This window comes from Sphaeramia orbicularis, chromosome 13 (genome assembly GCF_902148855.1).
Source record: "Sphaeramia orbicularis chromosome 13, fSphaOr1.1, whole genome shotgun sequence".
Classification (NCBI taxonomy): domain Eukaryota; kingdom Metazoa; phylum Chordata; class Actinopteri; order Kurtiformes; family Apogonidae; genus Sphaeramia; species Sphaeramia orbicularis.
Window position 1 is genome coordinate 49,244,086 of NC_043969.1, and position 27,182 is coordinate 49,271,267.

Sequence of the window (27,182 nt, forward strand, 5' to 3'; positions counted from 1 at the left end):
GAAGTTCGTCTCTGGAGTCAAAATGGAGCTGCGTTGGAGCGAGGCGGCTGAGGAGGCTGATGTCGGTTAACTAGAGACCTGGGACCGTTTAACCGTCCACAAACCCGAAACACACCGGAGCGGCGCACGGACGGTGTCTGGGAGGACCGAGCCACAGTCCGAGACGCACTTAGATGGTGTGAGTGTCCGTTTTTTGCCGTCTTCTCTAGCAAGAGGCTAGTTAGCATGCTAACATGTCGAGTCACGGGTGTTTGTGTTCGCAGCCTCAAACTTTACAATACTTTACGGTCATTAATAAGAGTTTTTAACCTGTAACATTTCGTCATTAATGTCTCGAACTGTGGTGTGTGTAAAATTTAGCAGTTTAAGTTTCGCTACGTCTTATTTTGTCGTCAGTGTGTTCGCGCTAGCAACTAAGGGAAGCTAATGTTTTTATTCCCTCTCATGGTGAACTTTCATAGAATTCCTCTGACCAGGTGTGTGAACAGTCTGACCAGGTAACTGTGTGTCATACATACTGATACTGTGTCTCACATTTAGATCCTTAAGCGAAAGCATGAATTCAAGCACATTAAAGCCAACTTTACCTCAGTTTTTTTCTCACTTTTGAAGTTAATGTCATATTAGTGATAAAGTTATAGGAATCAATAATATGACATTTGTAGTTATTTATATTTTATGGGTTTTTTTTTTAGAAAGTACAATGCTTTGTTTATATGTTTGCATTTTTTGTTGAGTATTTATGCCTATCTGTCTGTCAAACATTTTAGTATCGGGTGATGTCAGTAACTTTAGCATTAAGATAAGATATGACTTTATTGACCCCACTGTGGAGAAATGTCAGTGTTTAAAAAAAAAAAAAAAAAAAAAAAACTTGGTCAGCGAACAATCTTCAGTACACATTACAGCTTAATGATTTGGTCTCCCTGGGTGAGTTCAAAGCGCTGATAAAAAAAAAAAACTGTGTTACTGAAGAATGCAATTGCTTTTCCTGAGATAGATTTTGTCAGTTTTAATATGTTTTATTTTAGAAGTTTTGTAACTTTGTAATGGTGTGCTGTCTTGGCCAGGTCTCCCCGGAAAAGAGATTTTAATCTCTAGGGATTTCCTGGTTAAATAAATGTTAAATAAATAAAAATAAATGAATAAATACATTTTTAAAAAAGCAATGTGCAGAAAAGACAGACAGAAACATCCAAGACTGAAATATAAACCTAAATCTGCTGTTTAGATTGGAGTAGATGAGACTTGATTAATTCCACTACGGGGAAATTCACTGGTTAATGCAGTAACAGAATAAAGTGTTAGAAAAATGTGCAGCATGAAGGTAGTGCAAAAGACAAACAATACAAAAATAGTAATGGTACATGGTAATAAATCTCTATAGGCTAAACATATTTACGTAAGAGCAGAATTGCAATACTATTATTAATATTAATGCCTACTAATATTAATATTACTGATCCTGAGTCAAAGGTGAAGAAACCAAGCAGTTGTGAGAGGTTTTAAATTAAGTTATGTCTAAAATAGAACAGTAATTATTGTTTTCAACAACCGATACAATGTCCAGAGTCTAATTATGTAAAATAGAAAGAACTGTCTGGAGCCAGGAAAGTGTACTAAAAGTCCCCTGTTCTTAACTCTGCAGTTGCCTGTTTTTCATAATTATGTCATTTAAATTTGCATTGACATTACAACAGTGCAACGTTTGGTGCATTTATGAAACTAGACTACAAGGATAATTTTTTATTGCAGGATGAGTTTAGCTAAAAAAAATGCCAGGCCCAGATAGGCCACATGACGCAGGTTTCAGTTAAGGAGATATTTGAAAATGGTTTTAGTCTGTGTCATGGCTGCTCATTTTTACAGATGGACAATGTAAGAATGAGTTCAGGAGCAAAAATAATGGTCTGAGCAGTAAGATTGATTTCCATTTCACCTGATGACCATTGATACTGACTGATGTGACGTGCTGTTGAGTTCAACGCCCACATCATCCTGCCGTTAATCGTCCTGTGCTGTTTCCCCGGTGTAGGCGGTCATGGCGGAGAAGCAGGAGGTGTGGAAGAGACACATCTCAGAGCAGCTGAAGCTCCGAGACCGAGTGCAGAGGCAACCCTTCGAGGAGATCTTCCACCAGTGTGAGTTGGCAACGTCACATCCAAATATACGAAAAATACGATAACCCTCAATAAGCTTAATGAACATGCACCTGGTCAACACTCAGTCTGGTGTCAAATCCAAACATGAATCAGCAGTTTCATCATAGTTTATCCTTCTGGTATCCTGTCCAGAGAGGTCCTTCTAACCACCAAACAAACTTTTTTTTTTCAATATACTACATAAAAATTTGATGGTTTTTTTTCTCTATTTTTGCAGCCTGGCACATGTCAGTGATTAACAGTAACATTGGTTAATATGCATTATTATTCTTCGTGCTAGAATTGTGTTAGAATTTTAAAAATCATGCAAAAATGAGGAACTTTTGAATTCTTACCTAATACAAATTGTGAAAAATAATGACCTTTTGTAACATGAAGTGCAAAGTGTGCATAATATGCTCACCCAGATACCAGGAGGTTGAAGGTTTTTCACCTCAGCAGCTCTTTGAAGAGTCAAGATACTTTGTACAGATAAACTTTATTGATCTCTAGGGGGAAATTCACTTTTTAATCAGCTCAATAACATAATCCTCAGACTAAAGTGTTGTAGCCCTGCAGGCACGAAAGATCTTCTGAATATTAATCAGGTTAATCACCAACTACAGATGCTCTTCTAGTTTGGCAGAATGAGATGAAATGGATGATTTGGATTGTCCAGGATGTCTTCATGTGCATCTGACTCCGTCTAACTTCTGTCCAAAAACAGAACCAGCTTCATTCACCAGTTTTTCCTGCTGTTTTGGGTCCTTTTTTTGTCCAAATTTTTGTGATTTTTTTTTTTCCAGTATCTGCTCTTAATGGGGGACGTCCCCGGATATCCTCATGGGGAGCAGGTCTGGTTTGTAGGAGGTAAATGTTGTCAGGCGGACGTACGCTGCATTTATGTGTGTTTCTAAAAGATGAATGGCCTGTGTTTCAGATAACCGTCTGCTGGAGAAGTCGGACCTACAGGCCGTGCTGTCAGAGAGATACCAGGCCGACAAGTATGAGGTCCAGAGAGGACACGAGGCCAGGTGAGTCCTCTGGAGGTGGACCACATCCCCTCCACCACGCAGAAAACACACACGGGACTGTTGAGCTCATGCTGCCTTCAGGTGCTGTCAGGAAAATGATTCTTTCCACTTGTGAAGTCAAAATTACCAGTGCGTTGTGTTCATGTGCTTTTGTCATCATAGGGAAATGAAAAATGGCTGACACACAATTTATCATGACCTGCTGCTTGCTATCATTGGCTAACCAAACTGCTAGCTAGCATCTGCTCTGGGTGGATAAAACCAAACAATAATGACATTTTAACATCGTTAGCCTCATCACATAGTTGCCAAAGTCAGATTTTTGGCCAAATTGTTAAATCTGCATAACTTAACTGAACACTGCTGATTAATTTTGCATCACTGGCTATGACATGATTTTTGTTCTTTCCTCCTGTTGCTACAATTGCACTTCACCCAGTTTTTCTTGCACTTGATAATGTTTTGCTTATTGTACTTTACCACTGATGCTTGATTTAATCCTCTTTTTTGTTAGTTGCTTTGGATAAAAGCATCTGCGAAATGTAATGTAAAAGTGCAAGCTGAGATTGCCTTAAATTGTGTATGTTATAAATGTGTAAGATCATTAATTAACAGCAGAAGAACATTAATAAAACCAATGTTTATCATTGGTCATGAATCCCTCGTTGCTCTCCACCATGTTGAAAAGGTCAAAGGTTATTTTCATCTTGTGGGTCAATATTTTTTCCCCAGTTCTCCAGTGGAAATTATGACTCGAGGGGGCGTTCATGGCCAGTTTTCCAGATTGTAACTAGTATTTACCATAATTTCGCTAGTGCGTGAAGGCAGTATCAGTGTCCTTCAGTCTGTAGTTCAGTGTCCATCATTCCGATGCTCTTTGGTAAATTACAGATCATGACGGTGTTTTGTCGTTTTTCCAAACAGCTCGGGCTCTGACTCGGGTCGCAGCGACGCTCTGCAGCAGGAAATGGCCCAGATGAGAATCAAACACCAGGAGGAGCTGACGGAGCTGCACAAGAAACGAGGAGAGGTCGGTCTTTCACACCAGTCGCAATCAGAACCCAACTCGCAAACATCTATTTAATCCATTACGGTTCAGGACCTGATGTCAGAGTCTGTCAGGGCCAGATGTTTGTGGGTGGATGATGTAACCCAGTCTGAAATCGTCGCCTCTCAATATGTGACTATTAAAAGGAAAAATAAACACATCAGAATATTTTATTGATCCCAGGGGAAATTGTGTGTTATAGTTGCCCCATACAAGTAAAATAAAAAAGTATTAGAAAGAAATTATCAATATTGCAAAAAATATATACAGTTGCGGAAAAAAATATTAGAACACTTTTGTTTTCTTCAGTTCGTTCATTTTAATGCCTGGTCCAACTAAAGGTACATTTGTTTGGACAAGTATGATAACAAAAATAGTTCATAGTAGTTTAATTTCAGAGCTGATATCTGTCCATTTTCCATGTCTGTCCATTTTCCATGTTTTCTTGATAATAACCAAAATCACTTCAGTTCTTCCCTCAATATCTATGCCCTCGTACTGACAAAGACAGTGCTTTTAGACAGTCCATTTTTTCTTTTCGTTCTGTTTTAGTCACATGACACACACAGGAGTTCGGACTTGATTGCATAACCATTGTTTTCGATGACTTTCAATGGTCTAATAATTTTTTCCACGACTGTATATCTGTCTGTCTACCCACCCACCCCTTCTCAAATGTATGACCTCATGTACATTTCTGTCTTCATAATCTTGTGGGATGTTCAGGTCTTTCTACAGCTCCTTATTAACGTTCACCTTAATCCTCAGAGTTTTTTTTTTGGAGTTTAACAAACGTCTCGTAGGTTTTTCTGAAATCAGCTTCGAGGCTCTGCTTCAGATGAATCGGTGGTTTCTTCCTGATTAAATGCTAACTCAGGCTGTTGCCAAACCCCGGTTTCTCAACAGTTTCCTGTAAAACCTCAGCGTCAAACTGCTGATGGTGAACGGATTGTCGAAGAATAAGTGCTGTGTGCTTTTATTGGTCCTGATGACTTCCACACGTCGTCCCATCCTCTGGAATCAGAGCTTTTGGGGTCGTTTGGTCCGTCGTGGAGACAATGGCGTGTTCTGTGGTCTTTAAACCGTCTCCTCATCGGATGCTGAGGTGGTGAATTGGTGACGTCATGTGACCCACTGTCATTGTGTCGTTTCTCTGCAGCTCGCTCAGAATGTCATCGAGCTCAACAACCTGATCCAGCAGAAGGAGAAGGAGATCCAGAGCAACGAGGCCAAGTCAGTGCAAACACAGACGTATTCTAAACAAGGGGTGTCAAACATACGGCCTGTGGGCCAAACCCCCCTCCCCCTCCCTTCAAAGGGTCCAGTCTGGCCCACAGGATGAATTTGTGAAATGCAAAAATTACATTGAAGATATGAACCCTTTAAGCGCTGGAGTTTTTTTTTTTTTTTTTTTTTTTTAATATTCAATATTGATATCAAGATTTTACAAAGCAGTTTCATTCAGTTATGTTTCTTATTGCATTATTGTGACTTTGGTTTTTAAAGGGTTCACCATCAAGGATGTTAAAATCATTTTAGTTCAGCGTCTACATACAGTAATAACTAATAAAAACTGACAACTCTACATTTTTCTCTTTGTTTTAGTGTAAAAAAAAAAAAAGTGAAATTACATGAAAATGTTTCACATTTTTACAAAATATGTAAATAACCTGAACAAATATGAACAACTGATAAAGAACTAAGTACAATTTTAACAATAATTCCTCCTGTTACTGAATGTTTTGTGTATTTGTAGATCCACTGTCATCTGTAAGTTGTGTAAATAATATCCAATCCAACTTTATTTGTAAAGCACTTTAAAACAACTGCAGTTAAAAACAACAATATAAATAAAATAATCAAATAAATAGAATAGATAAATAAGAACAACAAACTACTACCAAGTAAAAAATATTGAATAAAGATAATACCTTCAAACATCTCACATGGTTTCAAAAGCCAAGGAGAAAAAATGGGTTTTAAGAAGGGATTTAAAAACAGACAGAGGGGAGGCCTGTCTGATATGGAGAGGCAGATCATTCCATAGTTTAGGAGCTGCTGCAGCAAAGGTACGCTCACCCCTGAACTATATAAACTGAGACATATTGACACGTTGAAATTACACATTTTTCGCATGAAATGTCAGGTTATTTGTGTTATTCACATTTTTAAAAGACAGTTTGTGAATGTTAACATTTTTATTCTGTAGCATGTCTGTGTTTTCACTGGTCATGTGACACATTGTATTTTTTTTGCTCAGGATGTTGGAGTTCCAGCAGCAGATCAGCAGTTTGGAAGGCGACTGCAGAGACCTGAAGACCTGCCTCCAGGTAAGAGCCCTTCCACCAATCACAGCCCTCGGCCTCAGCTCAAGGTCAGTGATGAGCAGTAAAAGGTCTGATTACCCACAATCCTCCCCCGGCCGCCCTCTGGCTCCCAGCAGCCCCTGTTCTGTGCTCCCAGCATCCTCCAGTAAAGCGATGTTGGTCCCAGAGCAGCTGCTGACAAGAAACAGGATGTGACATCATAGCGTGGGCCTGTACCGAGTTCCTACTGGCTCACAGTGATGACATCACATCCGACATGACCAATCAGCACGGAGCGTCAGGGTCAGGTGGTGGGAGGGTAGGGCGCTGATCTCAAGTTTTCAACCTGAGGCCGTCAGTCTGAACCGAGGGCTAAAAAAAACCCCACCATCAGATCCATTTAAAGCAGGGGTGTCAAACATGCGGCCCGTGGGTCAAAACCGGCTCACTGAAGGATCCAGTCCAGCCACTGGGATGAATTGGCAAAAATTAAACTGAAGATGTTTAGTCAGTGGTGTTGAATTAGTTTTAGTTCAGATTCCACATACAGACCAATATGATCTCAAGTAAAATAATATAATAATCTATAAATAATGAGTCCGAATTTTCTTCTTGGCTTGATGTGAAAAAAAAAAAAATTCATTATGCCTATAAATAATGACAACTCCAATTTTTTCTCTTTATTTTAGCAAAAAAAACCAAACCAAAACATTAAATTATGAAAATATTTACATTTACAAGCTATCCTTAAACAATAAATGTGAATACCCTGAACAAATAAGAACAACCTGAAATTAAGAGCAGTTTGACCCATATTCTGCCCCTTACTAAATGTTTGTGCCTTTGTAGATCTGATCTTTAATACACATGGATAAATGATAAAGTTGTAGCCTGTCCAACCATCCGTCTTTCTCAATGAGAAATCTGTCTGGAATCACGGGGCTTGAATCCAAATATGAAGGTGGGACTAACAGACGCCAAGTAAACCAATCACAGATAAGACGGACGTGACGCTTTTGTCAGAGAAACTTAAGAATACAGGGTTTAATCTGTAATTCAAAACTTATTTCTGAATCAAACCACCAACAACAGTTGTAAACAGATTGGTGGACTTGGAACTGACTTTGACTTGTGACAAAAAGAAGTCGGTGCATATGACGCATTGTGAAACACTCGCCCCTCAGACTTGTGATTGGTTTGGTATCAAACAGTTTGTGTGTATTTCATAGTGAATGGCCCAATTCCAGACTGTTTTCTCAGTATTGAATACACTGAGAAAACAGGATGGATGAACAAGCTAATGAAGCTGAGGCATTATATTGTAAAAGTTTTCTTAAGAAATTTCAGTTTTTTCAGATAATTCACATCTTTTTTTTTTTTGTTTGGATGGTTTTAAAACTAAATATTTTCATAATTTGATGTTAATTTTTGCACCTAAACACAGACACAAATTTGGAGTTGTCATTATTTATAGGCTATTGTACTCTTATTTTACTGGTCTGGCCCATTTGAGGTCAAATTGGTCTTAATGTGGATTAAAATGAGTTTGACATCCCTGGTTTAAAGTCGTCTTTAATTGTTCGGTTGTTTGTCGTCGTTTCTGTCTCCTGATGAACTAATTAACGGTGGTGGATACATTCAACCCCACAGGATCTGGAGAGAGCCAATCAAACGCTTAAGGACGAGTATGACGCCCTGCAGATCACCTTCAGCGCTCTGGAAGAGAAGCTGAGGAAAACCACGGAGGACAACCAGGAGCTGGTGTCCCGTTGGATGGCTGAGAAGGCCCAGGAGGCGAACAGGCTGAACGCTGAGAACGAGAAGGACAGCAGGTCTGAATTACACCGGTTCTGAAAACACCAGGGCCACACGTACCAGTTAGGCTCACTAAGTACTTGCTTTTACCCATTTTATTTTTAGCTCACCGGCTGATAGGACTTTTGTTTGGGTCCATGACCTTCAACCTTTAGTGACGATGAAGGGTCAAACTCAAGGTCACCAATGTCTAGATTTCTTTTTTTGTCACTTAAGTTTTTATTGAAATTCTTCACATATGTTTAACAAAACAACAAAAAACGAAAAATGAACAAACCACCATGCCTTGGTCGCATCACACATACGTCAACACAGCCCTATCCATTCTTTCCATCCTTCCTAGCTCTGTAAACAGTCCATTTATTCCACTTTTTGTCTATTTGTGCTTCCTGTTGTCGCAGTCTAAGAGTCACCCTTTCCATTGTATATATTCCGTCAATAATTTCAATCCACTGGTCCTGTGTTGGTGCTTCTGTTCTTCCCCAGTTCCTTGTAATAGCTTTTTTGCAAGCCACTAAAAATATCTTAACCAAGTATATGTCGTTTCCTACTACATTTCCATCAGGTAAGTTACACAAATGCCAATGTCTAGATTTCAACAATCTTCTCCAAAAGTACTGGTTGGATTCATTTCACATTTTTATGTTTATCTTCCTTTGGAGAATGTCTGTAAAGTTTGTTCAGTTTTGAGAAATTTTGATTTTTGAATTTTAGACAAATTTTAAAAAATATTCTAAATGTTCCTTTCCTTCTAATGGTCCATATTTGGATGGTTTATAACATGTAAATGGTTCCAGATATCAGTCTAGTTCCTATTGATCACTGATAGAAGTCATATCCTCCTGAGACCCAGCAATGCACTTTTGTTCTCTGTAGGGGACAAGAGTTTCACTGTTTTACTTTTACTTTTAACAAAAAAAAATTCTGTCCAATGCAAGATATTCCATTAAAAAACAAAACAAATGTATGCAGAAAAAACTGTTGCATCATGCCGTTTTCATTTAGGGCAGTTATTTAATGTAAAAAAGCCAAAATCTTTACCTGTACTGGAGTCTCAGGAGGATATGTGGACTTTTATTGGATGAGTCGAGTTCTCCTCCAGTCAAAGTCCCACCCACTTCTGTTGTTCGATTGATGTGCATCCAGACCACAGGACTGGAACATACAACAGAACCTGACAACCTCACACATTCAGCTGGGACTGATCCACATAGAACAGATGCTGACGTACAGGGACACTGGAACTGTCATATATACTGTACCCGTTATGTCCTTTTGACATTGGTATGACATGTTGTCAAACTGTATTTTGTCTTTATGTTCTTACTCATAATACATGCTCTTTTTAAAAGTATATTAATGCAAATAGTACTCTCTTTTAAAACAGTTACGGCTCGTTATACAGGCTGTCCATAAAGTCTCTCTACAGTTTATCACATTTATTACAAAATCAAATCAATAGATAAATCTTTGGAAATTATTACAAAGTGAAAATTAGATATTAATTTTTTTTTTTTTTTTGCCTCATTTAATTCACCTCTATATAGAACCATTCGTTGAATCCCATCCAGACGGTCCTGGGTTTGTTTTCATGGTGGATGTATCACAGCCTCGTCAGTGATCTTCGGCTTCAGGTCATTGATGTCTCATATCTTTGTTCCAAACACCATATTTTTAACATAACCCCATAGACGTAAACCCAGGGTAGTGATATCTGATGAAGGAGGAGGTGTCCAGGGAATTGGACCATCCCTTCCGACCCACCAACATGCAGAATCCAATGTGGTGGTGAACCATCTACCTGGGAAATGGTGGTTGGTTGAAGGTCATCCAGTTGTGGTGACACATATTCAGTCAAAAGGTCAAAGGTCAACATTTGCAGTAATTGATCTCTTGTTGAATTAAAATGAACCAATGATTCGATTGCACATGATCCCACAATGTGATTAAAAACTTGGATAATCACTGAGTACATAGAAAAAATCTGATTAACAAATTTCATCAGTTGGTTTTGTAATTTTTTGAAAAAACTGTAAAGCGACCTTGTGGACACCTCGTATAACTATATTATTTGTTTTGTTTTTATTGTTTTATCTGCCTGTGATGCTGCATCTTGTCCAGGTCATGGGCCTACCTGGTTAAATAAAGGTTAAATAAACAATATTCAGTGAGAACAGAGAATTTTGTCTTCTCAAGAGGATGAGAGCAAGAAGAAAGATTGTTCTGTCCACTACATTTCAAACTTCATGAGAAACTTATGTGCTGAACTTGTTGGAGGTCCTTCTGCATTAACCACGCCCACTTCAAATGCCTGACCAATCGCACAGTAGTCCTCACACACAGCAAGAGAAAATAGTTCTGCCTTGATGGTTTGTTGAATAATCATTTTGTTGCTGCAAGACATAGTTTCTTTGTTCTTGCGGAGTATGTCGCAGGCTTTACACGATCTCTGAGAACATGAGGTCTGATCTCTGCTCTCTGATTGGCTGTTCCAGACGCAGACAGGCCAAGCTGCAGAAGGAGTTGGCCGACGCCGCCAAGGAGCCTCTGCCCATCGACCCGTCAGTACCGTTTCCTACTTCCTCCATTTGTGCCCATGTGACCCCGGTCACACTCATCCATCAGTCTGTTTCCTCCTCAGGGACGACGACATCGAGGTCCTGGCAGAGGATTCTGGGAAAGGAGGCGGGGAGACGTCACCAAACAGGCCGCTCAGTCGAACCCCCAGGTGAGTCTGTTTATTTACTACAACTGGTTTAGACATTTCAGTCCATTATCAGATTTCTTTCGGAGTTTGTACGCACTTAGTGATGGTACAATCCAACTTCCTTTTACTGTCTTCAACTCATGTTTGACGATGTAACTTCTGTTTTCTACTATTTTAATTCTGTTTACATATGTACAGATGTAAAGAAACGAAATAAATCAGACTAACCTGTATACATGCAGGTAAACAGAGTATTGGGCATAAATCCAGGTGTGTTAATCGGATTTCTCATAATCAGATTACTGCTGTTATCTGATAAAACAGATCAGATTATACTGTTTACATGATCAACAAAAAAAGCACTCGGAGAGCGCAGACCTCCGCCAAGACAGATCTGCCGCCCCCCCCCCATCACCACCAAAATTTAATCAGTTGTTCCTTGTGCCAGTATCAACATTTCCTGAAAATTTAATGAAAATCTGTCCATAACGTTTTGAGTTATCTTGCTAACAAACAAACAAACACACAAAGCAAAGTGATCACAATACCTACAATAATAATCTGAAAACTCCAAAAATCAGTTGAGTATTGGTGTGAATGTAAATGGGCTCAATGTGTCACTTTGATTATGTTTTTAACTCACTGGGCAGACTCAAGGCCACAGTGACTCACTACTCCCTCTAGTGGTCACATGAACTCACTTCATCTCTCTACAATCCTTTCTTAGAACTTCAGATCTTTATTGTAAATGCTTTGAGGATAATCTCAGGTCATTTTTTAATATTTCTTGTTGATACTTTTTAATTACTGTACTTAAACTGGTCCTTATAATGTTCAGACTGTGATGACTTTGGTTCAGTAACGATGTACGTATTTGTTCATTGACGATCTACAGTAAGAAGATCTCCCAGCCGCCCCCTGGTGGCCTCCTGGACTCCATCTCCAACATCTTTGGGTAAGTGTCTGTGTCTGTCTGTCTGTCTGTCTGTCTGTCTGTCTGTCTCTGTGTCTCTGTCTGTGTCCGTGTCTCCGCCCGTCCATCTGTCTGTCTGTGCGTTCACCGTCCATCTGTCTGTGTCTGCAGCGTGTCTGAGTGTGTTCAGCCTGGACTCCTCCCTCCACACTGCAGGTGAAGAACTGAGTACACTCACCTGTTTGCACTGTTAGCAGCTTGATTGACAGGCTGTGGGCGGAGCCACAGGCAGGAGTTTAGTCACAGACCAAAGACCTTTTGGACAAAATCCAAACTTGCAAAACAAAAACTTTCAGACCGTTGAAGTTGGGTTGAGGTTCATCAGTTGAGGTGTTTGAGGTGATTCTCCTCTTTTTGTTGTCTTTAATTCATTCTAGAGTCTGAGTAGAGAAGCAGAGGCTGATGGGAATGGTTCATGATGTAGAGCAATTCTTCAGGATCTGACCCCAGACTCTGCTTCACTTCCCAAACTGAACCATGGTGTGTGTGGACTTGGTTTAATGTTGTCTATATGTGAAAAAGCAGCAGAAGCACCCATTCAGACTATAATTCCATTTTTTACTTGAACCTTTATTTATCCAGATTGGTCCCACTGAGATGGGGGAGTCACAGTCACATCCTTACAGTTTACAAAAGCATTTACACACACACACACACACACACACACACACACACAGATAAAACAAACAGTTGAAACAGTTACAGACCAACAGCCTTGAATCCAAATTTCACTCTTTAAAACCACAGAATGGAATCAGTGTTTGTAGATGAATCTCAGACTGAAGTGTGTTCCAGGCATCAGGAGCTGAAAACCTGAGACATTTCTTTCCTAATTCAGTCATTATCTTCGGAACAAACAGTTTCTAAGTGTCCACTGAGTGGAGATTGGAACTTCCATGATTCCAGGTTATAAAGTACATCTCATCTCAACACAGCTTCTGCTTGGTGAAACCTTTATTCTATTTATTATTCAAAACAGGGATGTTTTAATGGATTTGTCTTCTCCCACATCTAGACCATATTAGACCAGATCTTAACCACTATTTATAAACCAGTTTAATCTGATTTAATTTTCCCACTGAGGATAAAGAGGTTTAAAGCGGTTTCTGATGAGCCTCCATTTCACTGTTGAATCAGTTCTGAACTTCAGAGTCATGGAGGAAAAAGAAATCCAATCGAAAGATCTGAGTCAGAGTTTGGTCCAGTATCTGGTCCAGTATCGGGTCTGATTGAGCTGCTCACGGTGCGAACACTCGGTGATGTTTGTAGTGAAGTGATTATTGATGACTATAATCTGATACTAAACTAATAATGTTGTTTGTTGTTGTGCTGTGAGGATGCTGTGACCTTTCACCCCTGATCCCTAATGATCCTCAAAACCAATCGGCTGCATGTTGCCATGGAGACGGATATCTGTGCCAGCAGATGTGTCCCAGTCCTGAGTTTGGGATCAGTTTGTTCAGATGTAAAATCATGAAAGTTAAAGGTGGTGATAGTGTTTTAGAAGGTGAAACTCAGCCATGAAGCGTCCGTTCAGAGGGTCAGAGACCTCCACAATGTCAATAAGGTGGTTTTAAAATAACTGTCGCAAACATCTACAATGTCCTGTTCATGTATGTTCACAGCACTGTTAAAATTGAGTGATTCCAGTGTTTGTTCGTCTCAATCACATTCATTTGTAGACATGATTGGAAACTAGGGGTGTAACAATGCATTCGTTTGTACCGAACCGTATAGGTTCAGGGCCTTCGATTGAGTACAGAGGTGTGCCGAACAAATCCATGTAGCCTATGTGAAGAACACAAACACTGGGGAAACAGGGTGGACACAAGCAGAACCCATGTGCGGGGTTTCCTCTATATACATTCAGCAGCAGCGAATTCTCAGCGCCGCTGCAACAAAAACCCAAAACATGACAACAGAGAGTATAACACGAGACACAGAAGATGGGTCAGATGTTCAAAGCATGTTAAGTTTCGGTTTTCAGTTTGTAGCAGCTTTGTGGCACAAAGGAGTCCACGGGTTCCTTTATAGAAAAAAGGGTTTTATTTTTTAACTCAAGTTGGTAAAATCCAGTGAACCTGCTCCTCTTCTCCTTCACCGTGCTTCTGCTGTGGTGGTACTGTGAGGTCACGTTCACTGCACCTCAGGGAATACTGTGAGGTGTTCACAAACACCCAGTAAATTACAGCGTTTGCCATAAACGAACATTGAACATTTAAAAAATACAAAAATACATAACATGTTAGCCTATTAATGCACAAATAACTGAACAGTATTTTGTAGAAATGTCCTGGGTCCCACAGGTAAGTTACGGAGCGCCCCCCCCATACACGCACACTGGTCTCCTTCACTGTACCGAAAATGTATCAAACCGAAGACCCTGTACCGAAAATATACCGAACCAAAATTTTTCTGTACCCTTACACCCCTAGTGGAAACTAATGACAGAATCTAAACACAATATATGCAACGTCAAACAAGAGTTCAAAGTGTATTTAATAAAACAGAAACCACAGCACCTCTGTAACATTTACAACCAGCACATTACAACAAATATTTACTATTTTTAATTAGAGCTGCAACAACTAGTCAACAACTAAATTAACCAGCAAGTCATTAGTGACGTCATTCACTTTCGTTTAAGGAAAAATATTTATTTTATTGCTGATTGCAACTCTGGAGTATTTTTATAAACTTTTTTGGACACTGGAATTGTTCTGCACAAAAGGCGCTTTTGTTTAAGGGAAAATATTTGTTGAATATTGAATTGAATATTTGTTCAACAATTTTTGTTATGCTGCAATGAATATAAGCCATTCTTTTTTCTTTTTTTTTGCAGTTGATAATCTGACTAGTCATTAAAGTAGTTGTTTGTTGAAATTAGTCGTTCGTTGCAGTCCTCTTTTTACTGTTAGAATGAGCACTGACCTTCACTTTCATAAAGCAAACACTGAACTAACTGAGTTCATTCCGTTTGTCCTCCGCCCTGGTGAACATTAAGTCGTGTGAAATTGAGTCGCCTTCTGAAATGGAGTCAGTTGATGCATTTTTCCTGTAAATCTCATAAAGCATGTTAAAACAACATGATTGAACTTCCTGACACTGCACATCGATCACCCATAACATCATGACTGACGGAAGTGTTAATGATATTATTTAATTCCAATGGTTCCTTTTACTGGGTTGGATGGATTAGACACAGAATGAATATTTAGTGGTCGATTCTGATGTGTTGAAGCAGCAAAATGATCAACGTAAGGATTTGAGTGGCTTTGCTTTCATAGAAAATGAAACTGTGACGACCGGGTCTGAGCATCTCCACAAAAGCAGGTGTTGTTGGTCTACAGTGGTTAGTAGTACCGACCAAAAATGGACAAAGGAAGGACATCCCAGTCTCAGACAAACATGAACGCACAGTAGTCCGTTTATTTTTACCTAATTATGTTCATTTTATTTATGTGTGATTTTGTTGCATAATTTGGTCAGTTTTTGTTCATTGGCTTGACTACCATATTCTTTTTGCATTCATTTTGAATCATTTTGTTGGGTAGTTTAGTAGTTGTTCATTTTTGGTGGTGGTGGTGTTTTGTTTTTTTTTTTGTTTTGTTTTTTTGTAACCATTGTTCATCTGTTGGAGGTGTTGGACAAATAAATCTGATCCATGGAGGTCCACCGCTCTACTTCCAGGACCTCAAAGATCTGTTGCTGCCATCTTAGTCCAAATACTTCTGCACATTTTCAGAGGCCTGGTGGAGTCAGAACTTTTTTTTTTTTAATTAGATGGCTGTTGATAATGTTCTGTTCCCATAGATGCTGGATTGTTTGAGAGCCAGTTGTTCTTTAGATACTTTTGGTTGGTATGACCCACTTTATATTGGGAATGATCAACAAGATCTGGAGATACAAATTCTTACTTGTCAAAGTCGTTAAGATCCCTACTCTTGAACATTTTTGCTGTCTCTAATAGGGGTGTGTATTGACAAGAATCTGGCGATACGATACAAATACGATATATCACAATTCATCATGATACTATTAAAAAGGCAATTTTTTTTTCTTGTTTCTTTTTTATTAGATTATTTCCTTGAAGAATTGAATTACACTAGAAATATGCACAAATACTAAACACATTTCTATTTGATCACAGCAGGATCTAATGCTATATCACAAAATTTTCCTGTGTTAAGACTTAAATTATGTTTTTACAGGCATTACAGTTTAAGATCCTGTTCAAATGTTCATATTCTATTAGGTCATAACTAACATCAGAACATTATTTCTGTGCAATCCCAACAAAGGAACTAACATTATTTAATAAGAGTGTTAAATAATAATAAATAAAAGAAAAACAAGAAAACAAAACTGAACCTCCACAATATCTGCATTTGAATAAATACCTAAAAATATTGATACAGTACTTCTTAATATTTATACCGTGTTGTGAAATGAAATATTGCAATATTTTGCTGAACCGGTATTTTCTTGCACCCCTAGTCTCTAACATCAATTTCGAGGTCTGCATGTTCTCTTGGTGTCTAACATATATCCACCCACTGATGGGTCCGATTGGAATCGTATCATTAACATTAATCCAGCTTCACTAATATGTTAAATGCACTGTATGTAGTGTCTTTTATGCCTTTAAATCTAGAGAAAATGTACTTGCTTTGTTAATGACCTGTGGACCAAGTGCAGTAAATGGACTCCACAGAGTAGACGTGGCCTCTGGCACTGATATCTGTTCACATAAACCCAGATTTGACAAACTGACCGCCTGGAGCTCTCTGTCCTCACACCAACACCAGGCCGTTGGTCTGTCTGTTCATCAGTGTTGTGTGGACAGAAAGTCTTCAGTTTGTTGGACTTTACCTGCAGATGCCTTTTCATCTCCCAGTGACGTTCAGATTTAGTTTTGTTGTCTTGTGAAGTTGTGGTCTGGACCCGGTCTAACTGAATCCTGGCCCCCTCATGTCCTATAGATCATAACCATCGCCCAGTGGTGTCGGGCTGTTTCTGTAACGCTCCTCTTCCCTTCAGCAGGCGTCGATCTGCCAACTCCTTCAGCACGTCACCAGAAAACACTGAAACGCCATCAGGAGTGTGCGCCGAGGTCCGAGTCCCGACCACAGCGCTGCATGTCTTTGTAAGTACCTCCGACCGTGCCACATCTGGGCTCCAGCTAAGTATGTCTGCTTATGAACACCAACAAAGACACAAATCCAGGATAAAGGGTTTATTGTAGATGTGTAGTCCATTTCAGACCTAATGAATCCAACATGGTGGACTTCCTGTTGGGTTTAGGCCAGTGTTTTTCAACCTTGGGGTCAGGACCCCATGTGGGGTCGCCTGGAATTCAAATGGGGTCGCCTGAAATTTCTAGTAATTGATAAAGATAAAAATAAAATTACTAATAAAAAATATATAGTGAGTTGAGAGAACAGTTCCAATACATAAAAGACATGACAAACTGTGAGTCTGAAACTGAAGCGCTGTGGTTCTGTTTATCTGTCAAATGTTCATTGTGGTCAGTTTCAGATGCTGCAGCTCTTTCATAATTCATAGTTTGAGCTCGTTTGTTCAGTATTAATTGTCAGCCTTGTAAATCACAGCTGGACTGACTGTACATATCCTGACCAAGGAAAATCCAATTCTCCCTTTGTGCAGTAATCTACACCTGGCTTTACTGCCTCCGTCTGTAATATTATACATTATATCGACTAAATGTCATCTAAAATTAACATTTATTTGCAACGTAGATAGCAAACTATTACATGATCAGGAACAAATTCATTTTAGCAAAAAAGTGTCTGTTTTGAATGTCTGGGGTTGCCAGAAATGTGTGATGTTAAAATGAGGTCACGAGCCAAAAAAGGTTGGAAACCACTGGTTTAGGCATTGGATCCAAGAGGCTTTTCTTTACATTTGAACATGTTTCCACCATATTCAGTAAATCCAGGTCCACCATCATACACTGACGAGGGGGCGCTATATAACCTTTTTTTTTTTGACTATACACCACTACTGGGTGTTTGAGGCTTGATATACTGTTAGCATCATAGCATAATTATTATGTCATATATAAGAAAAATATTATTTGCGAGTCGTATTTTTTTTTCATGTTGTAGCCAATGATGAAAGATGAAGTGTTGGGAGAGTAAAGTTGGCCAAAAATATGCAATTATTCTATGAGGCTAACGATATGTGTGGTGTGTAACATGTGATTGTGTTTAGAGCAGAGGAAGTATAATCCTTATGTTCTTGGGTGTCGTGTGTTCAGGAGGCCCATGACGGCGAGGTAAATGCCGTGAGGTTCAGCCCTGGCTCTCGTCTCCTAGCAACAGGAGGGATGGACCGGCGGGTGAAGCTGTGGGAGGTCATCTCCGGTGAGTTTGACCCTCGACCATCAAAGACCCCCCCCACCCCCGATAGGTCGGACTCTGATCGGAACCACATCCTGATCTTTGGGTTGTGCAGTGGCGTTCAGCACCTCCCACCACAGCTCGAACATTTACATTTATGCAGTTGGCACATGCTTTTTTCCAAAGCGACTTACAAGGAGAAGATTAACAGTTAAACTCTCTCTGCTTTATTTGTAAAGCACTTAAAAATAACCACAGTGGACCAAAGTGCTGTACAGAAGAATAAATAAAAACCAAAATGAAAGAATAAAATACAATAAAGACATAAAACAACTGTACAACTTAAAAACGAACTGATACCAAATAAAACAATAGCTGCCAGCTACATAAAAGAATTCTTGAGGAATCTCCGCTGGAATCTCACTCCATCGTGTCACTGATGCAAAGTCAGAAATGCCCATTTCTTCTAAACTGCCCCTCTTCAGATCCATTCATTTTATTGAATTTCTCTGTTGAATTTCTTTAGTTCTACTCCATAAATGTACTGTACTGTATCCAATGGTTCAAGAAATCAATCATTAAGGAATTTGACATGCTTTTTTCATGATATATATAAACAATATTTAGCTTTTATTCGTATGGACCCTGTCGAAAGAGAAATTCAGGTTCTCAGGAAAATCACCGCTTATCAATTAATCGTTAATCGATCAATAAGGTCAACCAACTAATGATTAAGGGATTAATCTGTAATTTGCCTCCCTATTTTGACTGTACACGGGTTGAATGTGTGGAAGCTCATGGTCGTCTTTTTTTTGTTGATGCTCAGGTCGTTGTGAACCTAAAGGAGCGCTGACCGGCAGCAACGCTGGAATCACCAGCATCGAGTTTGACAGTGCTGTAAGGCCTCGCGATGCGTCGCACATTTCGCATTTCATGTCTTTGTGGATCACTGGTTCATCAGGATCAAACTGATGTAAATGTGTGTGTGTCAGGGCTCGTACCTGCTGGCGGCATCCAACGACTTCGCCAGTCGCATCTGGACCGTGGACGACTACAGACTGAGGGTGAGTCTAGGGACAGCCAATTAGGCCTCACTGTAACCATGGCAGCTAGCCGGTCTGTGATGTGATGTAAAAGGTCTGAACTCAGAGCTCCGCCCTCAGCTGCCGTCCAGCTCCCAGCAGCCCCTGCCCTCTGCTCCCAGCGTGCACCAGTGAAGCAGCGCTGGCCCCAGGAGGCTGCTGACAGACAGGATGTGACGTCACTTTGTGAGCCTGCACTGAGGTCCTGCAGGCGCGCAGTGATGACATCATCCAACAGAACCAGTCACCATGGAGTGTCAGGCTGAGGGGGCGGAGCCTGAGCGGTGATCTCACTCTTCTACTGAGACCAAATTTCAAAAATTAAAGCCCCAACAGAAGCCATGTTAGATCATGAGACAGTATTTAACTATTATGGGCGAATCCTGACGTCTCGAAGTTGTGGCAGGAGGATTCATGTTGTGTTTACGTAGCCACATACTTTTCCTGAATTTTCTCTTTTTTAAATCTAAACTCCAAATCCTACTTTATTTTCAGAAACAAACTAATGTGAATGTTCTGTTTTCTGTGGCTGTTGAAGTTACAATATGATAGATGTTGGTGAATGTTCATGGACGTATTATCAATGAACTGGTGTTTGTCTCTGTCCGGTTCTGGTCCAGTTCTAAGATGTTAAAGGTGTGTTGTTTTTTTCCCCTCAGCACACGCTGACAGGCCACAGCGGGAAGGTTCTGTCCGCTCGCTTCTTATTGGACAATGCCCGCATTGTCTCCGGGAGCTACGACCGGACACTCAAACTGTGGGACCTCCGCAGCAAAGTCTGTACGTTACCCGTCCATCTGTCCGTCCGTCTGGGTTGAGTTTGTGTCGGTCGTTGCTGGTTCCTCACCTTGCTCTGTTTCACCTGTGCAGGTATGAAAACGGTGTTCGCAGGTTCCAGCTGTAACGACATCGTCTGCACTGAACAGTGCGTCATGAGTGGACACTTCGACAAGAAAGTTCGTTTCTGGGACATCAGGTGAGTCTTCGTCATGTGACCCGGGCCGTTACGGTTCAGGTGTAAAAGCAGACGGACGTGGTCTTTGACTCTCAACACATCCTTTTTTAAGGGTTGTTCTGACAGTGCATTTATAAATTCAGTTTCCTCCTCCTCCCTTTGAGACCAATTTATTTATTTGGACGTAATGTATGTCTTGTTTTAAATATTAGTTGTGTTGTGTAAAACCGAATCAAATATGGACATTTTAGAGTTTGTAACCTTAAAAAAAAGTTAATTTCAATGTTTGACTTTGGACTTTTTGTCTCATAAAACTTTCCTCTCTTCCTGGTCTTTGGCCAGTATGTTGGTTTGTTCGTGGCGCCCTCTGGTGGATTAATTGACAAACACTCATTCCAACCCAATGGATGCATGGAAGTATAACGGCAATGATGCTCGACAACATTTAAATGAATGAACTATTTACATACACTAAGTGGACAAAAGTATTGGGACACATTAAATTCAGGTGTTTTTTTTCTAACAGGGGTCTGTTTATAAACTTTATGGACATAAATATTGGGACACATCATGTCTACAGCTGTAAGATGTCCTGTTCATGAGGATCGGAGATAAAAACATCAATATTTATTTAAACTTTAACGATAGATTTTTCTTCCTCAGCGAGATGTGAAGAAAGTAGATGGTTAGATGTGGAAAAAAAGTATTATTTACAGTCAGAGCAGGAACAGTATCTTATAAATTTAGAGGAAGAACATTTAAAATGAGTCATGGATAAAACCAAACCAAAAAAATTAATGTTGAGATAAGTTAAGTAAAAACCATCTTTGAAGTATTTCGAAGCAAAGATCAATTAAATCAGACTAACCAATACACTGATATTTGTCCCATAATATAAAACTATATTATAACATTAGTCCTTATTGTTTTGTATCCCAGACCTTGTTAGAAAAGAAACACTTGAATTCAACGTGTCCACATACTTTTGTCCATATAGTGGATGTAAAGTTGAGGACAAATGGGTCTTTAAAATCATCAGAACCGCAGCCATAACGGTATTGGAGAAGGTCACTGGACACTGACAGCCAATGAGAATGTCTGAACATCTTTGTGTGGCATTTCAGGGCAGAGAGTATCGTCCGTGAGTTGGAGCTGCTCGGCCGAGTCACGTCTCTGGACCTGAACCACGACCGAACGGAGCTGCTGACCTGCTCCAGAGACGACCTGGTGAAGATCATCGACCTGCGCACCAACGCCGTCCGCCAGACCTTCAGGTACGTCACGTGACCCTCGCACCGCACAGACCTGCCGCCGTCAAACCACACCCACATCTCGGTAACGAGTGTCACTTTGTCCTTTCAGCGCTCAGGGGTTCAAGTGCGGCGCCGACTGGACCCGGGTCACCTTCAGGTCAGTGTCCACATGCACCAGAACTCTACCGACCCTGACCCTGACCCTTGGGCAGACACAGACGCAGTGTGTGTATTTGAATCAGATGATGGATGTTTTTGTTAGTGGAGTGAGGGGCTCTGTCTACAACTTGACAGAAAGTGAACACAGACTATCAACAGGATCCAAATGACACCAAAGAACCAACAAGGAAAAACAAGAACATGTACACAGAATGATCTAGACCAGTGGTTCTGAACTGGTCTGGCTTCAGGACCCACTATCACCCCTCAATGACCAGACCAGACCCAAACTGATAAAAATTAAACTTCTAAAGTGTATTTAATAAACAGATGTTGTGTTTTGAACTGAAGATAATACAGAATACCACAGTATGAAAACACAGACCAGTTTAATAATAAACCAAACTGACCAGCAGGTGGAGACGATAAATATGGAAATATTGCCTTTAACACTAAATTCGGTCCATTTGAACCCAAGCTAAAATGTGAACTCAGTTAAAAATTCAAAGTTCATTCAGTCACTTATTGAAGAATTAAACCCACTGAGGTTTTAGTCCAGTGGAGGTCAAAGCAGATCTGATGGAGTCGGTGTCAGACCTGAGTTTAAACATGATACGAATAGAACCTGTTGGTTCTTCTTTTATTCTGTTTAATGTCTGATGTTAATTATCATTACAGTGCATTACCGCCTCCTACTGTTGGTGAGTGGGAATGCACAGAGCTCAGCTCCATCAAAATAAAACACAGGATTGGATTATAAACATTATTATTTTTCCAGACAAAGGCCCCTGACCCACTGGAAATAGGTTTGAGACTCGTCTAGACAACCTGAAATGTATGAACACATGGAAAATAGTTGAAAATTTAATTCTATAATCTCATAAAGTTTTATAATGAACATGTACAGTTGTTTTTCATAATAGATATGATTAAAAATTCAAGTCGGTTTTTTTTTTTTTGTACTATAACACACTACATTTATTTTATATAATAATGATAATTAACAGACAGATATTGAAAGTTAAATTCTTCCTAAAAATGGTGTAAAACAACTGGCAAATAAATACGGCCTGATGTCCCTAACATCGAACCACAATTGAATTTGTGTACTGTACATTGTACTGTGCTGTCAAATGACAAATAAATTCTATTCTATTCTATTCTATTCTATTCTATTCTATTCTATTCTATTCTATTCTATTCTATTCTAAATGACACACTTTTATTGCAAAAACAACATGAGTAACTCTAGTCCTGTTGTAATGGTAGTCCTTACAGGGTTAAAGCCTGTAAACGTCTTAAATGTAGTAAATATCTCTGGACGTGTCGGATGGGGGGGGGGGGGGGTAAAGACTTAGGCTGTGGTTTGTTTTCCTGGTGAAGGCGTGTCACACTCTTCTGTTGTGGTCGTTTCAGTCCTGACGGCAGCTACGTAGCTGGAGGATCAGCTGATGGAGCGCTGTACGTCTGGAATGTCCTGACGGGAAAAGTGGACCGAACTCTGGACCGGAACCACAAGTAAGATCCTCCAAAACCTGAACAAACCTGTCGCATTGACCATGAGCGGAGCGTGGCATTCAGTGGTGATGCACATGAAGGCGTTACAGTGAAACGTCCATGAGGCTTTAGTGTTGAACCATTTAGCTCTGAGTGCACATGTCTTAGCCACAGATGTTTACAAGACGACGTTTTATGGAAGTTTTACTTTTATTAGATTTGATCTGGCACAGAAAATAAAAATGCATATTCACTAATGTTGATGTTAATCATTGACATAGGCCAGGATGAAAAGATCCAAAAATAACTAATCCAGTTTTGTTTGTAGTATATTGGGAAAAAATAGGGTTTTTTGCATAAAAAAATATGCTTTGTTTACTTCACAAACATGGCATTTAAATTCTTAAAAAATATGAGAATTAATGAGTATTTTATATTTTTGTTTATGGCTCAAGTTGATGAAATACAATTTAAAAAAAAAAAAAAAAAAAAAAAGAAAAAAAAAAAGAAAAAAAAAAAAAAAAAGAAAGAAATTTAAACAGTGTATGAGATACATGTTGACAGTACTACGACACAGATGCACAGATCATGTGTTTTTGGCGGTTAGAAGGACTTCTATGGGCGGAGCTACCTGAGGGATAAAAGTGGTGAATATCTGTTAGGGTGACCAAACGTCCTCTTCTGCCTGGACATGTCCTCTTTTCACGTCCTGTCTGGAGCGCTCGCGTGGTTTTTTACAAATGATTGAAAATGTCCAGTTTTCATTGTTTTTCACAAGAAAAACTCTTTAAGTGTGTATGTGTCAACACAAGAGCAGTTTCAGTGTCCGTTACTGTTTGTGCAATCAGAGAAGTTCCAAGTCCCACTGGAAGAAAAGACTGCACTGTCCAGCGACATATGGGACATTAGGACAGTGAAAGGCACCGGACGGACCTGTCCACAGACGCACTATAGCAGGGGTGGCAAACATACAGCCCACAGGCCAAAACCGGCCCACCAAAGGGTCCAATGTGACCCACAGTATGAATTTACAAGAGTTCTACTGAAGTTATTAAGAGTCAAAAGTGTCAAAGTTGTTTTAGTTCAGGTTCTACATTCAGACCAATATGATCTACAGTAAAATAATAACCTGTAAATAATGACTCCATGTTTTCTTCTTGGTTTAATGTGGGAAAAACACTATATTATGCCTGTAAATAATGCAAAAAAAAAAACAACAACTTGAATTCAAATCAAATCAAAGTTTATTTCTATAGCACTTTACAACAACATAAAGAAGCCCGAAGTGCTTTACATTTAAAAGCATGATTAAATTATAAGATAGAAACAGGTTAATCAAGTACCATAAATATGCATAAAGCAATAGGACATAAAACACAGTAATAAAGAGACCACAGATTCAAACCTAATAGTGTCTCAGTGCTAAGGGTTAAAAGCCAGTCTAAACAGGTGAGTCTTTTGAATTATAAAAATATTTACATTAACAAACTGTCCTTTTAAAAATTAGACGTGAATAATCTGAACAAATATGAACAAACTGAAATGTCTAAAGGAAATGAAGAGCAATTTAACCAACTAAATGTTTACTAAATGTTTTGTACCTTAGTAGATCTGATCTATAATGCACATGTATAAATGATGAGTGCCCTTATTCAGTAAAAACCTGTAAAAATTAAATTCTGGGTTTTTTTTTTTTGTTTTTGTCTGCTATTCCACCTAAAACACAGAAAAGCTAAACCTGATCTTGGCAGGTGTTGAAAGTACAAATAATCCTGAAAAAAAGGAAATGAGTACATACACACACTTTTACAGCTACACACTGCAAAAATCTAAACCTTAACCAAGTGTAATTTTCTCATTTCTAGTCCAAAAATCTCATCACACTTAAAATAAGACAAAATCACTTAAAGAGGAACTTTTCAGTGAGATATAAGAACTGATTTATGGACAATAGATCTGGAAAATCTGATTTCAAGAAATCTTACAAAGATTATTTTCACTTGTTCCATTGGCAGATTTTTTTTGCTTAATTCAAGATTGATTTTTTTTTTTTTGCTTAATTCAAGCCAAAAAATTTCTAATTAAGCAAAAAAAAATCTTGAATTAAGCAAAAAAAAAAATCTGCCAGTGGAACAAGTGAAAATAATCTGGGAAATCAAAATATGGTCACCCTAAAATGATGGAATAACTCAAACCGGATCTAAACACTACTCTCTCCATCGACTGTAATGCCGTTGTTGTTGTTGTTGTTTCTGACACAACTGGAAGTGGGCGGGGCTTCGTCTCTGTGGTTGGGTATGGTCTTAACGTAGTGTTTGTCTCTGCAGCTCCGCCATTAACTCGGTGTCGTGGTCGCCGTCGGGGGCGTACGTCGCCAGCGTGGAGAAGGGCAGCAAGGCCATCCTGTGGTCCGACATGTGAGCGGGCGGGGCTACGGGAGTGGACGGACGCTGACCGGCGGCGGCGGTGAGGGGCCGGACGTTTGGGCTCTGACTCCGCCTTCACGTTTAAAACTCAGCTTGAATCGTCAGACGCCCGGTGCGTTTCCAGGCGTCTGACGCGGGACGGTCCAGCTCAGATGGACTCACGGACAAAAACAAAGTCTGCAGCGACGAGACGAGACTAACGTGTGTGTTTGGAAAAATATGTCGAACAATAAAACCCAAATAATCCTGTTTATTGATGTGACTGTGGAGGCGATGTGTGATTGTAGAGTCCTGAGGCAGCCACCAGGGGGCAGCGACGCAACAGGACAGGAGGACGAGCTTCATCCAGCAGGTACATCCACGTCAGTCACATCCTGAAATCAGTCCAATCCACTTTAAAGAAACACGCAGAGCAGAAAACCCACTAAAATACTGATTAGATCCTTTAACTCGGATCAGAAATGTGTCCTCGACATGATGATTATTAAAGGAAGCGAATGAAAAATATTTATTTCTGTTGCACAAAGTCATGTTTTTTCTGTGATAATGTTTCCTCCTGTGAAAAAATGTTAAATAAAACCTTTTCAGGTCAAAACCTCTTTTCCTTTCTTACACATTCTTACATTAGATCAGTCATGTTAGTTCAGCTTCCACATACAGTCAAATATGTTCCAAAGTGGATCAGAACCAGTAAAATAATGATTATGAAAATGTTTACATACACAAAGTACCCTTAAAACATGTGAATAACATGAATTACCTGAAATTTCCTAAATAAAATAAGTGTAATTTTTTTTGTTCAGTGTTTTTATTATATACTGAGTTACAGAAAAGCATAATAGTCATTTTTTGTTTTTTATACCCAAATCCATGAACATTCCCACCCAGTTGCACCATACAAAAAAAAGAGAAGATAATTGACAATAATAATAATAATAAATAAATAAGGAACAGATATTAGTCACAGACTCGTATTAATCAGACTACTGTGGAATAAGTGAGGGCTCTACTTCTTTTATGTGATTCAGAACAGGTTGCCAGGTACTGGAAAACTTATCGGCACATCCTCTTATAGAATATTTAATTTTTTCCAAATGTTAAATCACGTAAAAGTTCCAGAAACCAAGATTTGAATATTGGAGGTTGTTTATCTTTTCATTTAAGTAGTATTAGTCTACAAGCTAGAAGAGTGGTGAAGGCAGTTAAATTTTTAGATTTTTGGTTCAAATGAAAAGAATGTGATGGAATGCCAAATATTGCAATTGTTGCCTCAGGTTCAATATGTGTAATTTTACTAATATTCTGCCTCAGTTCATCATTTCCATGTGTACATTAGAACTTTCAGATCACAGTGGATCTAAAATACATAAAACATTTAAGAACAGGCAGAATATTGTTACAATTACACTTATCGTTCCTAAAAC

At 39.3% G+C, this 27,182-nt stretch overlaps 1 protein-coding gene and 2 non-coding genes across 6 annotated transcripts; all 3 read left to right on the top strand.

Annotated features, from left to right (window-relative positions):
• atg16l1 (ATG16 autophagy related 16-like 1 (S. cerevisiae)) lies at window positions 1-26,357 on the top strand. Of its 4 annotated transcripts, none has more exons than XM_030152573.1 (21): window positions 1-178; window positions 2,036-2,141; window positions 3,082-3,175; window positions 4,100-4,205; window positions 5,383-5,456; window positions 6,484-6,553; window positions 8,180-8,361; window positions 10,840-10,905; window positions 10,986-11,072; window positions 11,947-12,006; window positions 12,136-12,180; window positions 17,065-17,170; window positions 18,305-18,410; window positions 19,213-19,283; window positions 19,379-19,450; window positions 20,128-20,248; window positions 20,339-20,444; window positions 21,548-21,697; window positions 21,786-21,833; window positions 23,252-23,353; window positions 25,660-26,357. In XM_030152573.1, the coding sequence occupies exons 2-21, from the start codon at window positions 2,042-2,044 to the stop codon at window positions 25,751-25,753; spliced, it is 1,860 nt and encodes a 619-aa protein (XP_030008433.1). In that variant the 5' UTR covers window positions 1-178; window positions 2,036-2,041; the 3' UTR covers window positions 25,754-26,357. The 4 variants fall into 4 exon arrangements, with proteins under 4 accessions (XP_030008433.1, XP_030008432.1, XP_030008434.1 ...); XM_030152572.1 differs by having other exon boundaries at window positions 1-176; window positions 17,068-17,170; XM_030152574.1 differs by lacking the exon at window positions 12,136-12,180 and having other exon boundaries at window positions 1-176.
• LOC115432287 (small Cajal body-specific RNA 6) lies at window positions 6,597-6,883 on the top strand. The gene has a single exon (XR_003937189.1).
• LOC115432286 (small Cajal body-specific RNA 6) lies at window positions 19,502-19,777 on the top strand. The gene has a single exon (XR_003937188.1).
• Window positions 26,358-27,182: the final 825 nt, after the last annotated feature.